We start from the raw sequence: 16045 nt of genomic DNA on the forward strand, positions 1-16045 counted from the left end.
CTGCTTTGCGCGGAAGCTTAGCTCTGGATGTTGAAACATGTAGACGGGGTTGCAAACCCGGTTGCCACCTGCTTGGCCACTTCGACAGACTTGTACAGACTGTCTTTACTTGGCTCATTTGTCCCTCATTGACCATGACAATGGAATTAATTTGTTTCCGGGCTGTTGACAATGGTTTAAAGTTGTGCGCAGCGCGGGGCAGGCAAATGAGGCGTACAGCATTGTTACCATACGGACGTCTGTCGCGCACGCCGCGTAATTAATGTAGACAGACTGTTTTATTACTAACAATGGCTTCTTGCAGTCGCGTGCCCGCTCGCGCGCTTGGTAATCACGTGACAAAATTACAAAATTTCATCGGGCAGATATTCTTTTAACGAAGCTGCATGCGCGCGTTTTTTTGTCATAAGTGTTGATATTCTTTGTTTGTTTAAACAATTGGAGAGAGGCAGTCAGTTTTGCCGTTTGGCGTCCGCGAGAGGGCAAGGGCCTGGTGCGTATTTTTTTACCGAAGAGTGGCAGACGTTCGCCTCGCTGCCCAACTGTCGCTCCGTCTCTTTGCTTTTGTTTTGTGTTGCGCCTTTTTTCTCTCGGCCGCCGAGCGTTCTGTGCGGCAGGCGCACGTCTTGTTTTAATCGTAGCGGGGCGGTCTGTAGATTATTACTAGCCAAGCGGCAGGTGTCCAGAATAGACCGTCTGGAGAGTTGGTTTGTCGAGCTTCGTATAAATGCTGCAACTGAGTTTGGTTTGAGCATTCACAAGTTGCGCCCATACTGGCAACAGCATCGCTTGGATTTAATCGTACTCGTAATGTAGCTGTTCGCAAGTTGCATTGGTTATTAGTTTTCAACCAATGGTAGTTGTGTTGTTTAGAAAGATTAGTTAATGTATTGCAGCAAGTTAATTTCAAGTAATAGTAATAGCTCGTGAAGATTGCATCAATCGAGGGCAAGTGAGATTTTGTGCATTGTCGATGTGAAGTTACAGGGTCGTTTAGAAAAAATAGTTTTTTAGCATGTGCGGTTACAATATACAATAACCGTTTAATAACGTGAGTGTAGCTTGAAGAAGCCAGGAATTTTATTAAAAATCGTTTTCGAATGTGGAGCGCACGAATATTGTTTACTTAATAGCAGCTACAGTAAACATTGAAGATTCCTCGCACAATTTCGACCTCTCGTCGAACATCTGTTTGACACTCAAACGAACTTAACCTAAACCTTACGGTTGCGGCCCGGCAATGTTGGACATCGCAATTGCCTGGTTCCGTCCGTATTTGATGTCCGAGTAATTGAGCGTCAGGGCCTGTAATTTAAAAGTCGGTTTAGCCTCGGCGGGTTCTTGTTGAGGAATGCAAATTTTGCTTATCGCTTCAACTGGCGAAGTTCCCACGGTCGATACTGTGAGAAGAAGCCTCAGGCGTCGTTCGTTTAACCTTCGATCAGCTGAGATACAAGATGCCTCCGCATCAAGTTTAACACTCTGTCATTACCGAGATTCTCCACTTTCGTGCAGCATTTGATTTGACGGTCAGTCGCACACAGGTGTTGACTTCAGAGAGGAATTAGTCGCCACACTGGTGGTTACAGGCCGTGCGCGACGCGGAATTCAGGGCCGCTTGTTTGAAGTTTCGCAGCGTCGTTACGACCTGTAGGTGCCTTTTGTCTGACGTAAAAATATTTTCTTTGTTGCAGAGTGCGACGAGTAGTGATTTGATATTGAATAAAGAGAACTTGGTAACTGCTCGATTAGCCTTTTGCCGTGCTTTCGGAGCAAACCAAATACTAAACGCCAAAAGGTCGTGAATTCGTTGTCATCCTACGACCCGAATCGCACCAATTCCTTGCAATTTGTGGAGTATCGAGTGGTCGTCGTTTCAACCCCGAGTCGCCAACCACTTCAGATCGGCCTCGAGTCAGACGTCGGGCATGTCTACCATATCAAGAGCAGTCCCAGCCTCCCTCGTCCTAATGGCCCTGTTCGCAATCGCCGTGGGAAAAACACAAGGTGAGTTTGGAAACTAAAAACGTAAACAGCCTAATCGGGCTTCCCAGCTCGGGTTAGCAGAAAGACTCGGCTCGGGTGTACATCGATTATTTCGTCACAGAGGTGCGAGTCGTCACGTGACCTATTGTTTCCTTTGTGGCGCGCGAATGGCGCGTTTAAGGCTGAATGTTCTGCAGCGGGCGCGTGTTTGCTAAAGAGCGTAGGCGCGGGGGTGAATAGACAAAACGCGTCGCTCGAAAACATAATTGTTGATTGAAAGAAGTCGCTTTCACGAACGTCGCGCGACACTGTGTTGATTTTACACGGGACTACTTCGCGTTAATTTGTTTCAAACCAATCGCGTTCGGCCGGCGTAACTTGAGCGTCCAAAGCAGCCCTGTTCTCACGCTCTGAAAGCGAGTAGAGTCGCGCGCCGGTAGGCGTGATGTCAAACAACCTCCCAAAGTGTGAGAATATCAACTCGTCCGAGATTTTATCTCTTCGCCGTCGCCGCCCGGTTCTATGTTGTTTTGATTTGTTTGGGAGACCGGCCGCCAACTAAACGATGACAGACTTGACTCGTCCAATTTCCCGCCACTTGCGAATGGAAAGTTCTCCTCTACGTGACATCAAGGCGCCATGTTTTAAACCCCTCAGAAACCATATCAAAATCAGCAAATGTCACTTGAGTAGGGGACGACCATAAACGATATTACGTTTCCAATTCGGAGAGCCTGCGTTCCCACGGGTTGTGGATACAGGTTGCCAATAATCTCTTGTAGTTCGTGCGGGGGTCGCCAATCTGAATCACTTGATATTCCGTCTTGAATAACCACCTGACTTTAGGCGGCGTCTACTTGACTGACCGAGCAAGCTGTACATTAAGACGTGTAGAAACCAGTAATACGATAAGTGAATCCTCACCCAAAACACATTTCAACATGTTGAACAAAGTTTTGTTTAAAGTGTTTGTATTTAAAAACAAGCACACCACTTACACAGTAAAATAAATAGCGTGGAACAGGTGCAGTGGTTTGGAAGGTTTTGGCAATTCGCATGGGAGAAGGACAGCCGTCGTGAAGATAGTGACGCGACTGGTAACAGATTTTAGCGGCATATGCTCCGTTTTCTCTGTCAACATTGTGCGCTGGCGGCCCGCGCTAAAACGCTTAATTGGATCGCCATCGATTTGCTTCCAAAGCTTTGTTCGCGCATTCTGAAACCCGCAAATTGTTTTCCCCCCCGCGCCCTCGAATGAACTTGATCAAAACGCGCGCGCGTCACTGTTCTAACACAATACTCTGAAACTGCCGCGTGCCGAAATCGACTTGCTGTTGTCATGAGGGTGGCCCATATGCCTGGCATCTGCTACATTTCCCAAGGGCATCGTTAGTTGCTTGTTTGTCTGCTGGCGCGGGCCATCCTTGCTGCCCATAGAGGATAATTTGCGACCTAATGACCGACCCTTTGGAATTTGCAGCGCAACAATTAATAACCAACGCCCTGTTTTCTACAGACGCCAATTCAGTTCTGTGCCATCAACGATGCAATCTCCTCAAAGGCGTGTGCGACCCCGACGGACAATGCAGGTAACAATCACCCTCTGTTTTGTAACAATGTACAATGCTGCGCTAATCCAGTAATTGTCGTCCATTGTCCAGTGGCAAATTTTAATGATCGAATATTTGCTTTTTAGGTGTGACCCCGGTTGGGAAGGAGAAAATTGCGACCAATGTTCAAAATCGGCCGGTTGCGTCCATGGCACGTGCGACCAACCGTGGCAATGTAACTGCGAAGAAGGATGGGGCGGAAGATTCTGCGACAGAGGTAATTATTAACGTAACAAGCCACAATAATTCCGGGCATTGTCTTCGAGATATTTTATTTGTCCTCCATATTATGTCGTCACAAAGCAAAGAGCAACACAAACGCTTACAAAATAATGTTTTATATGGCTGTCTTTCTAGCAGTCTGTCAAATACACCGTATACACACGAACATACAACTCAAACATGACTGTTAACATATGTCCAAACCGTTAAGTCCACGTGCGTTTATAACCGGCTTATCGCGCCGAACGCACAAACACGGCTGCAAAAAACACCTTTGAAACGAAACTTACATCAAGGGCGCAGCGTGAGGCCATATGCCAACACAATAGCAATGAATGGGATTACAATTTCGTGCTTCGCGTTGCATTTTGCGTCTCCACCGTCTGTTTGTTTTTAAGTAAGTCTCGTTTTTTTGCAGACATACAGTACTGTGAACGCCACGAACCTTGTGTAAACGGAGCCACGTGTGTTAACGACGACATGGGTGGTTACGTGTGCGTGTGCGCTGATGGGTTTACTGGAACCAATTGCGACGTTACCAGGCAACCGCCCACTGTCCAATCACCGAGCAGAAGACAAAACTCTGCATACGACTTCAGTCATTTGTGTCAAAACGGCGGGACTTGCATATATGGAAACCAAATTGTCGGATGCGAAGAGTAAGTTGGACTTTTATGACAAAACTTATTTTAAATACAACTACTATATTCCAAGCCCCAGTGTATCATGATGTACTATAACATAATTGCACATTGCATAACAAGACTTGCTTCGTATTATTAAAACACTGTCAAAATGCACTTAACGTATTGTAAGTTATGTACTTTTCTTAGAATGTACAAACAATAAAAGTATGAAGTTTTGTACTAAATTTATTTGTATCAAATTGTTGCTTTATCTAAACCCGATTTCCCTTTCTCTTACAGATGTGCGTGTCCTGAAGGTTTCGGCGGCAAACGGTGTGAGGCTTTCCTCGGTATGTGCAACACCCGACCTTGCGCTAACGGTGGCACTTGCCGTAATATTGTCGGCGGCTTCCAGTGTGAATGCACCCCAGGTTACACTGGAAACGACTGCACCGTCGACGTCAACGAGTGCTTTGAACTTCAAACTCCTGCTTGCGCAAATGGCGGAAAGTGTTCGAACAACGTCGGTTCGTATGACTGTGAATGTGCGGAAGGATACGAAGGCGCGCGATGCGAGATGCCCAAGCGTCGGATGCCGTTGATACCCCGACTGACAACCACTAGCAGAAAGTTTTCGCCTACTGTTGTCCCCGTCACAACCAAACAAACCACATTCAGAGTTACCGAGCGTCCAGAACCAAAGTACGAGCAACCGGTACGACCAGCGCTCAAGAAGCCTTTCGAGACCAGAGAAAAATCTTATGAAGAAGAAAGACGCATCGTCACTAACGTCAGGGTCACCCACGTCGTTGAGAACTTGGTGGATGCTCCAGTGCCAGAGTCCTCGGCTTCTGGGGGTCAGGCCTCGGTGTCTGTCGTCCAAGCAGTCACATTCGCTTTTCTCGGCGTCGCGGTCGCATTGTTCATCGGAATCGCCGCCTTTTTGTGGTTCCACTGTTCTCGAAAACAAAGCCAATGGTCGCGACGCCAGTGCAACGACGCCGAAGTTTCGGCAGCCGCGACGTCGGCGCGACCCGCTTCCAGCGTTTACACCGAACAAGGCAACGACAACCGCAACAGCGTGGTCGTCGTACAACGGGATATGACGCGAAAGTCGAGAGACAGTGGATATTTTAAAACCCCAAACTCCAACTTCGCCGAGATGGAAGCGGGCCGACAATGCAGACAACCGCGTCCCGGTAGCGTCGTGCGCACTCTCTCAACCTCGCAACGACCAGAGGGCGGTCTCTACGTTGCTTTACCTCAAGAAACAGTTCGGCATTCTGTGGTCATGGACGCGACTCATTTGGAAGAATCGCGATCCTTTTTGCCGCACGCGCGATCTCATTACTAAACTCTATTCCGTTCTGTCTCGTTCACAACCGGATTACGTTGCACTCAAACTGTGAGGTGTTCATTCTCTACTTTGCGTTTTTGCCTTTGCTTTTCACCATTCAATGCTGCATTGTGCTGGCAGTTCTGCCGTTAAATTTGCAGTTGTAAGCGTAGCGACTGCCATATTTTGAGCTATTGTCAAATGTGTGTTTAGTGATCGTGTTGAAGTTAATTGTTATACAAAATTTCCCCTCGCTTCAAGTAAACTTTATGGCATGTGGAAATGTTCCCACACCTCCCGTTTGTAAAACGATTTTCGACTTAAGTTGATTTTCAACCCCTTATAATTTTTCAACATGTGGAAGAAACGTACCTTCCTTTTCAAGACGCGTAAGCGACCACAGAAACTTCATTTTGTCATTATTTTTGTTCGTTTATTATTATTATTATCTCTTCACTGTGTTTGACATTTCGCATCGCGAGGGCTGCTCGTCTGTTTGAGTCAAGCTCGACATTCCTTAACTTTCCCAGTTCTTTTCATTTCGTTCGTTTATTTTTTTTCCAACACAATACAAGGTTGACCAATGTATTGCCAATACTGTTTGCGGAAATGCGGGCTGCGCTTGAACCAAATCAGAAGGTTAACGCAGGTTAGGATTAATACCATGATCAGGTTAAGATAATTAGACGCTCCCATCGTTTAGAAAGAGCTTTAAAACCTTGATATAATTAGTATTTAAACTGCATATAACGCGCATACACGTCAGAAAAATAACCATGTGGCGCTTAAAATGCTTGTTTAATAATGTAAAATACTTCTTACGGTTGAAGACGTTTTAGGTGACTTATACAAATCCACTTACTTTACCCGGTTATACCCTAGGGTTAGGCTAAGCAATCAGTACGTAAGTGGTTGGGGTGTTACGTTACATTCTACCAAAAGAGCTGGACCTATTGATTAACGTGTTTGGTAACAAACCCTTTGTAAAGAACGCCTCGCGCTTACAAGACGCGGGGTTATTCAACGGAGTGAAAGTTAATTTAGTCATCTTGGGTTTCTCGGCACGCTCGATTCGAATGGTTGTTGATGTGGAGTTGGGACAGATGGTAAACAACCACAGAACAGATCCACTGCAATTGTTCTCTTCAGTTAGGAACCGGCTGGATATTAAGACGAACGAATCAATGACTTTCTTTTCGGGAATAATGTAAAATAAAATTTTATGGCGAAATTATGATGAGAGAAACCATTCACTTCCAACAAACTTCTGTTTGACATAAACATGTTTGTTTTGTTTAAATCTGCATCCGAAGGGAAAAGTACCTCAAACAATTTGTAAAGTAACTTACATAAATAGCTTGGTCAAAGATTGTGCTTAGACAGATCTGGTAAACCAAGTATAGCGGGATTAAGTTCTTAAATGCCTTAATTTTACTAAAAAAAGTAATCCACAAAAATGTCAATCATGACGGAAGGATTAGGAAATTAAATTATAGTTAAGAGACGCCAACACATGGTTTTTATAAACAAACGTTTTTCCCAAAAAACGTACGCGTGTAAATTTTCCATTGTTGATATAATAGGATCGTTCCGAAAGAACAATAGAAGACAATCGAACAATGACATCTTGTTCAACTTGTAAACGCGCACATTTTCTCCTTGATCCAGTTACCTCGGACGTGTGAAATCGATAACTATACGAATCGTACCATCGCGCGGTATTGCGTCCAGGGACCGAACAAACCAGTTGTTCGACGGGCGTATCAAATGTAATAGCTGCCCTGGGAATAAGCGAATGCGGCCACAGGTGCCTGGGCCATGTACACCTGTTTGCTTTCGAAGATAACCCACAATCATATGCGTCCGTCTGTTTGCCGTGGTAAAATGTTTTGCGAATGCACGTCACACACCCAGCAAATCGCCTGCGAAATTTGGAGCGTTGACAAATAAACTTCGGCCACTTTATGATTATTTGAAACCTATGAGCGGTAACGTGCGATTACGGCAACACGACGATATACAACCGGACAATCAATATTCTCTAGCTACGTCGTTCAGGGTGTGGTGCGAGTTATTCATCTTCACTCTGACCTGTTCCATGGACAAGAGTCGCAATCAACATGTCAAGATTCTAGGTATACCTGTATGACTGCGTGCACTTTCACCCTAAAAATATGCAGAACTGAAAACAGGAACGAATCGTGAAACGCTTTCTGTTGCACAACGGATTCACCTTTGTTTGGCAAAGCTTTGCAGTAGTTCCGCCTGCCATAAAACCAAGCAATCCGAAAGTAGTTGTCTATTGTGTTGTCGGCTCGTATCAAGTTATTTTGAGCGTTAGGGTAAGTTTTTGCTCTACGATGACGTCACTCCAACAGCTGGTTAAATTTACGTTCCTAATGTTCCATAAAACGGCATTACTTGATGTTATCCAACACTGATGGGTGAATACCCTGTTACTTCGTCTGGACGCCTCGAAAGGTTCCCGACAACAAACCAAACACTGAATATAGAATACGCGTCATTGTGACGTGAACTAAAGGCTACCGTCGAAAAACCACTATGATGTCATTATTCATCACAAACAAATGACGTCGAGAAGTGTTGCTCATGAAAGTCTTTACGACCATAATGTATTATTTTGACGTTTGATATAAAATTAAGTAATTATATTTCATAGGTACAAGAAATTACATAACTCATATAAACGAAACCGGAAATAAAGTCCAGCTTTTATTAGTTTTGAATTTCAGAAATTAAGGACGTTAAAATCGTGGGTAGTCAATGTGAAAAAGTTCATGTAGGTCTTGGTATCGTCTCCTTAGTCACAGACAACATGGTTAGATCGTTATGTTATCTTCCTACAAACCGCTTGCGACGACTGATTGCCTGCAAGTTTCAATAACCTCGTCTCCTTCACAGCAGTAAAATCCCATGAGACCGCAAGATGACTTCGCCACTGCCTGACACATAGACTGTAATTAGACGATGACTGGGGGAAGCTCTACGAACGTTCCATTCAGCCTTGTGTATATATATTAAGGGATAGGCTAAGGCTGCCAGCTTTTATATCGATTCACTTAAAGAGCGTGGTTTGCAACCGTCAAAATGTCGTCGGATGGAGCTGATGTTTCCCAAGAAATTAAGCAACAGAGCGGTTCGTTCACCAAGCAGAGTTTTCAAAAGCAGGCAGTGCGCCAGAATTCGCGTTCGAGCGAACAAGAAGAATGGCCGTACTTGTCATCTCTAATCGAGGACGACTTCAAGAAAAACAATGACAGCTCAGTCACGAGCAAACGGAGCAACGTTTACACAGAAAGGTCAGACTCAAGGTCATCGGCCACTGCACGAAGACTTAGTGACAGATCATCAGGCAGTGACCACACACCTTCAGCCACCGCAGCAGTCTCGGGGTTCGAAACATTTCCACGTTCGGCGTCCAGGCATTCCGGATCATCGGGAAGATCGCGACGACCCGTGGACTTGTTTAGGGACGATTTCGATACCCGCATGGAGGAGATGGTTCGAGAATTTGACGATCGTTGTTCGCGATCTCTATGGGACGACGAAGATCGGATGAGGGGTTCGCTATTTTCCCGTAACCGGGGTGAGAGCTCGTTCATGTCCCGGTCACGTGCTATCAGCGATCGATTTTTCGGAAGATCTGGACTTTTGGATGATGAGGATGATTTTGGATTCGAGCGCAGGAAGATAAGAGGAGTCGATGACGCAGACAGCGGAATTTTCAGTGACGGAACATTGACGTCACGCGGACGTCATAATTCGGACGAAGCGTTTGCTATCGACAAGGCGTTGAAACAAGAAAGAAGATGTACACCGGAGAAGTTTGAAGTCGATATTGATGTGAAAGGATTCAAGTGAGATTTGATCACAATCTGTTACATTTGGCTGCCTTGTTTTAGTTACCTTGGGGCGGCGATTTCCAAAGTGGGTTCGGCGGAACTCACAGAGTTCCATAAATAAATATAAAAGATTTTATTACCTATGATAACAGAATTTTCGTCAAAAACCTTTAGGATTTACAGCGAAAGAGCCACAATAATATTTAAGCAAAGTTCAGGTTTACTTGAATTTTCTGACGATCTGGGGGTTCCTAGTTAACTTAAATAACCTTGGGTTCCACGGACAAAATAGTTGCGTTAGAGTTGTATTCTTTAAAGTTTGTTACGCTTCCGTGCGATGGACATGCGTTGTTAAATTGCTGGCATTGTAAACCTCATATTTACGTCATATAGTTTGCAACCATTACGTCATAAAGTTACGTAACAATGTTACAAATAGCTGGGCGAGACCAAGTACGCCTACATACGACGTTTTAATAAAAACTTCAACAAATATTTACGTGGGTTTGTTTTCATTTATTTAGAGCAAACGAGTTGTTGGTGAAGACTGAGGGTAACAAAGTGGTCGTTTGCGCCAAAGCTAAAGATGAAGCGGACCACGACCTTGTGTCAAGGTGAGAGTTTGCAAGACGATCTTTGCTTGCCACACTTTTGTCTATTTTGTGGAGGTTTACTTGCAAACAAGCATATACGTCATAATTTTACATCAAATATGTCATCTTTTATGCAATTTGTGATTTTCTCGTTTTTCCTTTTGCGGTGTGGGATTAATTGAGAAAGTTCATAACAGTTACACGCGTGTCAAAAATTCCTGCAAGCTGGTTATAAAAAGCATTAGAGCCGATTATGATAAACGATATAAGATTTTTGTATGCCTTCTGATTCGTTGAAATGTCATCAAACCGTTTATTTAATTGTACATAATTTTGATTTTTCTGAAATGTGGTTTTAAACTGGACTCCCAACCAAATTTTGTGCCGGTTCTTGAGTCACCTGTCTGTTGCTTAATTTTATTATTCCACAAGCTTTATCGGAAACAGGCTGCAAACCTTATTCAGTCATCATAATTCTCATTGATACGTATGGCCATGATCTGGAAAAGCTTTGTCTTTACAATATTTCACACCTTGAAGGCCGTGAAAATAGTGTTAAAACGGTCTGTAAAGTGCAATTGACGTTGCAGACCATTGTTTAAAATACTTTACCACACAATACCAACATCAACGTATTACAGGCAGTTGAAGCGTGAATTCGACCTCCCGGATGGAGTAAACCCCTATGACGTCACTTCAAATCTAATGCCCGATGGATTCCTCCGCGTGGAGGCGCCAGCGAGCATGGTCCAGTTCAAACGGCATGCGAGGTCGTCGAATACGATGTCTATGTTTGAATCTAACAGCTCTGAAATGTCATCGTCAGTCAACACGCCAGGAATCTAACAGCTGTTTTTGAAATATTTCTTGTCAAATGCGGATTCAAGGTTGTTATTTCCTCGTGTAAAATGCCTCTGTACAAAGCGAAGTTGTTGGCGAGATATTTTTCACTACTTTTTGCTGTGTCACGTGAACATGAAAAGTTTTTGATGTTGATATTGTGTATTTTTCAAATGATAGAAGAAGTTTATAATCTTAAAGTCACTACAAAAGTTTTTTTTTCTAATTTCCTGCTTGATAATATTGCGAATTTGTTCAATAATGACAGATATTTTGGCACAAAATTGTTTATCTGGTTTCATTGACTTTCCCGCTGTGTTTTTGTTGTATTTATCGCATAACAACACATTCTCCACAACGTGATTTTTCTTTGATTGGAAAACCAGTTTTCATTTTCGGAAATATCGTATCGGATTTCTGATTTAGTTTATTGAGTTTGCAAAGACGTCAAAAAATAAGCACTAAAAATCCAATTTGGTTACAGTTTATATTTACGAGAATTGTAAACAGTTTACTCTGCAGAAAAACAATATAGCCATGTAACTGATACGAAACCCATTTTACAGACGTTTCGATTACAACTACAATCATTCTCAATGTGGAAGATTTATAAAAAAACAAAAAAATTATAAAAAAAAGATAAAGGTAGCCAAATGCACAAAAAGCCAGCAGAGGACGAATGCCTGTGGGTTGTTACATAGGTACAAGGCAGATCGTCCAGTGACAGAGAGCAAAGATTTCCTCATCCAATCTGCCAAAACACAAAGTTCCTTTTTAAACCGTAATTAGCTTTCAAGTTTGCGGGAAGTTTCGTTGAAGGAATGGAATCCAACTTCAACGATTTAAGTCCTCGGTTTCCGGAAGGGGAAGTCCCTTCGACTTGCGCCACGCGCTCGTTGCCAGGGCGACGTTCAAGGTCGTTTCCATGCCGACCTCGGGAGATTCGAAGTGGGTCACGTGATCCGGTTGGTCCACGACGTGATCAACTCTCGTCACGAGGTGGCGCACCCGCACTGTGAACGGAGATTTCTCGGCGGGTGGTTTCGGATCCGCCACCAGGTGGCAGATATAGAATTGAGCCTGGATTCGAAAGTCCAGAGATTTCCTAATCGAATCCATCAGGTTGTTATTCGGGTTGACAATCCTAATATAAAGTTGAAACGTAATAATGTGTGTAGTGCAGAGAAAAATAATAATTTTGTATTTAGCAATTTATAGTTAGTGTGAATTAGAACACCAAAGCTATAAGATATTGTTAAGCAAACGTTTCTAACCTCAAAACACGCGTCTAATTTGCTTATAATTAGCCACGAAGCCCCCGAATATGTTGGTCATAAAACCCAATATGCATGTTGAGAGTCCGATGACGTAACCACAGAAAATTAAATAGTTTCAAATATGAACACAGTTTTCAAACCTGGACGTTGTTACAATTCCGAGTTGTCGCTTGAACTGAAAGGCGACGTAAGGACGTCCTTCCACTGAAACCCCTCTCCTACACGCGTTGGTGAAAGCAGACACCCCAGCACCGCTCGATGACGTCACTCCCCGTCTCATACCCGGCAGCATGACGTCACTCACCCTTTCCCTATCCAAATACCATTCGTTGACATTGATCTTGCTTAAATCGCGACCTTCATCCCACGATGGGTTTATTGGGTCGTTGTCGACTTGCGTTGTCTTGAGAACGCAATTTTCAGGTGGTTTTATCCGTAGCGGTGGAGGATTCAAGAGAACGGGGCTTCCCCGTTGTCCCATGCGCATTTTTTCTAATGCTGTGGATCGGCGTCGTCTTTCAAACGGCCAAACCCTAGTCTCCTCGCCCAAGTAAGGCACCGACGGACGCTGGGATTCGCGAGCCCTGGTTCCCGCATTTACTGGACCCAGAATGGTCACTTCAAAGGTGTGGTGTACGTAATATACAAGGTTGCCGTCTCCGTTATAGTCACCAAACACTTGGCGCTGCTGCTTGTCGAACATGACGTCAACATCGTAATCTTGTCCCAGGGTTCTACTCGTGTCTCGGCCCACAACTGCTTCCAGACCCAAGTCGCCGACATCGCACGATCCTTCGACGTCAATTTCGACGTAAGTTTTTGCATGTTCGGGGATGTCCCAAGATCCGTATGCCCGGCAGTAGGATACGGCGCTCACTTCGAATGTAGATGACGGCATCGCTCCACAATCAATCGGACCAGATGCCGGAACTTTCCACACAAAGCGACACGGATCGAAGGGCGTTGTGTGAAGGTTGGTTGCTTCGTTGTAACTCACCAAAGGTTTCAACGGCTCCATCAGCTTCGGCTGACATTGGGCGGATTCTAAATTATCCGCAAGGCCGAGTCGGGGAGGTGATTTTATCCTGGCATCTAGTTCCAGGTCCTCAACGTGCATTAACATTTCCTCGGATCTCACACCGTATACGTCATAAATCGGCCCATCCGGGTCCAACACTTCGCCACCAAACAACCGTCTAACCGGTACAAACTTCAATGCCAAGTCCCCTTGCTTATCTTTGAGTAAAGGGTGCTGCAGTAGGGTCTTTGTTACAAGGGAGGACATGTCTTTAACCAAAGGATCGCGTTTTATAATTGCGTCGTATGAAACGGGCAACGTGAACCACCAGGTTTCGTATCGCGGTTGTGATTTGTTCACCTGTTCTATGTATTGCTGCACATTCAATTGCGACGATCCGCTTGCTGGAGTCTGTGGTGGCGTTGGTGGCGTAACAGGTTGGTTTGATTCCTTCGCATCGTATGCATTGTCGTCATTATCATCGCCGCTACTGTCACCAAAGTTGTAGGCCACCAATACTTTCAGGGGAATTTTGAGAAGGACTAACTTTGCCGACTTCGTGTCATCGACCACGATGAGCTCCAGAAAATTATCGTTCGCCCCCGGGTCAAGATAAGAACTCAGTAACCTAGCGTCACCTAGCGGCAGTCGGCGAGAAAAGGTTGTCATGGCATCCGGGTGCAAGTGCAAACGTTGCTTGGTGGTTTCGATGCGAAATTTGTCGCGAATCCGTCTCTTGACCTCGGCCACCGGTTCGTTGTTCAACGGCGCCACTTCTACTTCGGTCAGCAAAGGCCCTGGACACGTTGTCGTCGATATCAAAAGCGGAATGAAGCAACGGAGTTGAAGGCAACAACGTGTGTTAACATCGTGGGACGTTTGGAAATATTCGAGCAGGTTTTCGTCCGATTGAACGTCACAACCTCCCAGGAAAATCCTCTGCCTGCATGGATGAATTCCCGCCGAGTCGAAAATCATGTCCTTGATTTGACTGACGGTCACGCTCGGATTCACACCCTCAAGCGTTATGACGTCATCGCTTTTTCCAAGTTTGACTTTCAAGTTGACGCCACTCGGCTGCAAACGCCTTTAAAAGTAAAACAGAGGTTGTTGAAGCTATAAGAACTTGATTGTTTTACTATTTGAGAAGTATATACCAAAAAAGCGTTTCGCACCCAATATAATTTCTCTAACGAAATGCTGCACACAAAAAATGTCATTCTTCGTTTTTCTGGGCATAGCCATGGAAACACTACACGTAAAAAATTTGCACAATTGGTGGAATTTCAAGCCGAATTAAAGTTGTTGTGTTGATATATTCTATATGTTACGTGTGTAAGGCAAAAAATAGCAAGAATATTCAGTGAAATTGAAAAGGTTTATAAATGTACCATCTCAATTAGTTTATTTTAAGGATGGGAAGTACACACATTTCTTAACATATATTGCTGCTAATATTATGCCGTTATGATCAGATGAGGTGGCGAAAATTGCTACGTTCATCACCGCCCATTTTTCATAAAAATTCTACGTTGTTTGTTTTGAATCATCGTTTCGATTAGCTTAAAATGGAATCTGGACTTTCCACATTATGATACCTGTATCTTGTTGCAGCAGCCCAATCCTCAGCGTAGCTCAGTTGAGTCTTTCTTTTCGCTTTCGCGGCCATCTGGGTTCTTTCAAATTGTAAACACCACCTCTCCCAACTAAACAAAACCGAGCCGAAAACACGTCTTTTGCGGTTGCAGAAACTCAATTAAACCTCAACCACTCGTGAAAAGCTTCGTTTCGTTACGGAGAAAGTGCTGAATTGTCCTCAGCTGGATAATGTGACGAACGTTCGGTCGAAGCTGAAACGCGACACTCCGGGGTCACGTGTCGTCACTTTTATTCCATTACTTGTTCGACAAGCGTTTTAATTCAAACGAAAGCTTCTTAGTAAAGGGCGCGCGCGCTCCTTCGATTGTGTTTGTTATTTTCGTTCGGGACTCGTTACGTTTTGCGCGCGAGCGACTGTCACTGAATACAGAGTAAACAGCGCTGTTAACGTTCTGGTCGATCAACCATTGCTGCAAGTCTTAGGGTTAAAGGCGGGTTTGCAGCATTCCTTAAGCAGAAAATCTTCGGAATGTTTTTCCCTTTAGATCAATGAGGGTTTCCCACCTTTCTGAGGCCACAGACCTTTTTATAAAAGCATCATTTACCAACTGCCTATGGCGAACTATAAGTTATACAATTCTTTGAATAAAAGGTGAAGTGATACAACGTTATTGGGGATGATTGTTTATTATTTAACGTTATTTTTGGTTTCACACCGGGATTCGAACCCATATTTACCTGAATAGGAATCCTGATAAGGTGTCGTACTATAGCATATGGGTCGGACACTTACACTGATGCAGCCAAAATATAATATGCCTGGCAGCAACATTATATCAACAATAATATACAAATAAAAAACAGATTATAGAACAGACATAACAAATTCCTTACTTGAGATAGTACACGAATATTTGCTTATTTTAGGTGTGCGACAACAAAGTCGTACAAACACCGGTAGCGACCTCTAGAGGTTTGCTTTTATTTTTTTATATACACTTGGTAGCAGTGCTGGTGAATGTGGGCTGTTCGATGGTGCTGTTGCTTTGCGGTAGTAGCGGTAGAAGCTTCGGTC

At 44.1% G+C, this 16045-nt stretch overlaps 4 protein-coding genes across 4 annotated transcripts in view; 3 read left to right on the top strand and 1 right to left on the bottom strand.

Annotated features, from left to right (window-relative positions):
• The window catches only part of LOC145888774 (glucoside xylosyltransferase 1-like), an 83672-nt gene that overhangs the window by 8100 nt on the left and 59527 nt on the right, over positions 1–16045 (top strand). The window lies entirely within an intron of this gene.
• Positions 1699–6360, top strand: LOC145889177 (uncharacterized). Its single transcript, XM_082980072.1, has 5 exons — positions 1699–2007; positions 3503–3575; positions 3683–3813; positions 4237–4477; positions 4745–6360. Exons 1-5 carry the CDS (start codon positions 1929–1931, stop codon positions 5796–5798), a joined length of 1578 nt encoding a protein of 525 aa, XP_082836198.1. The 5' UTR covers positions 1699–1928; the 3' UTR covers positions 5799–6360.
• Positions 8792–11477, top strand: LOC145888656 (uncharacterized). Its single transcript, XM_082979455.1, has 3 exons — positions 8792–9658; positions 10168–10257; positions 10878–11477. Exons 1-3 carry the CDS (start codon positions 8889–8891, stop codon positions 11080–11082), a joined length of 1065 nt encoding a protein of 354 aa, XP_082835581.1. The 5' UTR covers positions 8792–8888; the 3' UTR covers positions 11083–11477.
• On the bottom strand, positions 11547–15148 carry LOC145888655 (uncharacterized). The gene is made up of 3 exons (XM_082979454.1): positions 14970–15148; positions 12494–14458; positions 11547–12220 (listed from the first exon to the last, which is right to left on the bottom strand). Exons 1-3 carry the CDS (start codon positions 15038–15040, stop codon positions 11911–11913), a joined length of 2346 nt encoding a protein of 781 aa, XP_082835580.1. The 5' UTR covers positions 15041–15148; the 3' UTR covers positions 11547–11910.

This window comes from Ascidia mentula, chromosome 2 (assembly GCF_947561715.1).
Source record: "Ascidia mentula chromosome 2, kaAscMent1.1, whole genome shotgun sequence".
NCBI lineage: Eukaryota > Metazoa > Chordata > Ascidiacea > Phlebobranchia > Ascidiidae > Ascidia > Ascidia mentula.

What these genes read in the sequence shown, in the direction of transcription:
- LOC145889177 (XM_082980072.1), top strand. Translation starts at nt 1,929, where the DNA reads ATGTCTACCATATCAAGAGCAGTCCCAGCCTCCCTCGTCCTAATGGCC. An exon ending in CGCCGTGGGAAAAACACAAG is followed by an intron (nt 2,008 to 3,502) that starts GTGAGTTTGGAA and finishes TGTTTTCTACAG; the next exon opens with ACGCCAATTCAGTTCTGTGC. An exon ending in CAAATTGTCGGATGCGAAGA is followed by an intron (nt 4,478 to 4,744) that starts GTAAGTTGGACT and finishes TTTCTCTTACAG; the next exon opens with ATGTGCGTGTCCTGAAGGTT.
- LOC145888656 (XM_082979455.1), top strand. Translation starts at nt 8,889, where the DNA reads ATGTCGTCGGATGGAGCTGATGTTTCCCAAGAAATTAAGCAACAGAGC. An exon ending in ATTGATGTGAAAGGATTCAA is followed by an intron (nt 9,659 to 10,167) that starts GTGAGATTTGAT and finishes TCATTTATTTAG; the next exon opens with AGCAAACGAGTTGTTGGTGA. An exon ending in GACCACGACCTTGTGTCAAG is followed by an intron (nt 10,258 to 10,877) that starts GTGAGAGTTTGC and finishes AACGTATTACAG; the next exon opens with GCAGTTGAAGCGTGAATTCG.
- LOC145888655 (XM_082979454.1), bottom strand. Translation starts at nt 15,040, where the DNA reads ATGGCCGCGAAAGCGAAAAGAAAGACTCAACTGAGCTACGCTGAGGAT. An exon ending in GCTGCTGCAACAAGATACAG is followed by an intron (nt 14,459 to 14,969) that starts GTATCATAATGT and finishes TTACTTTTAAAG; the next exon opens with GCGTTTGCAGCCGAGTGGCG. An exon ending in GGAATTGTAACAACGTCCAG is followed by an intron (nt 12,221 to 12,493) that starts GTTTGAAAACTG and finishes ACTTTATATTAG; the next exon opens with GATTGTCAACCCGAATAACA.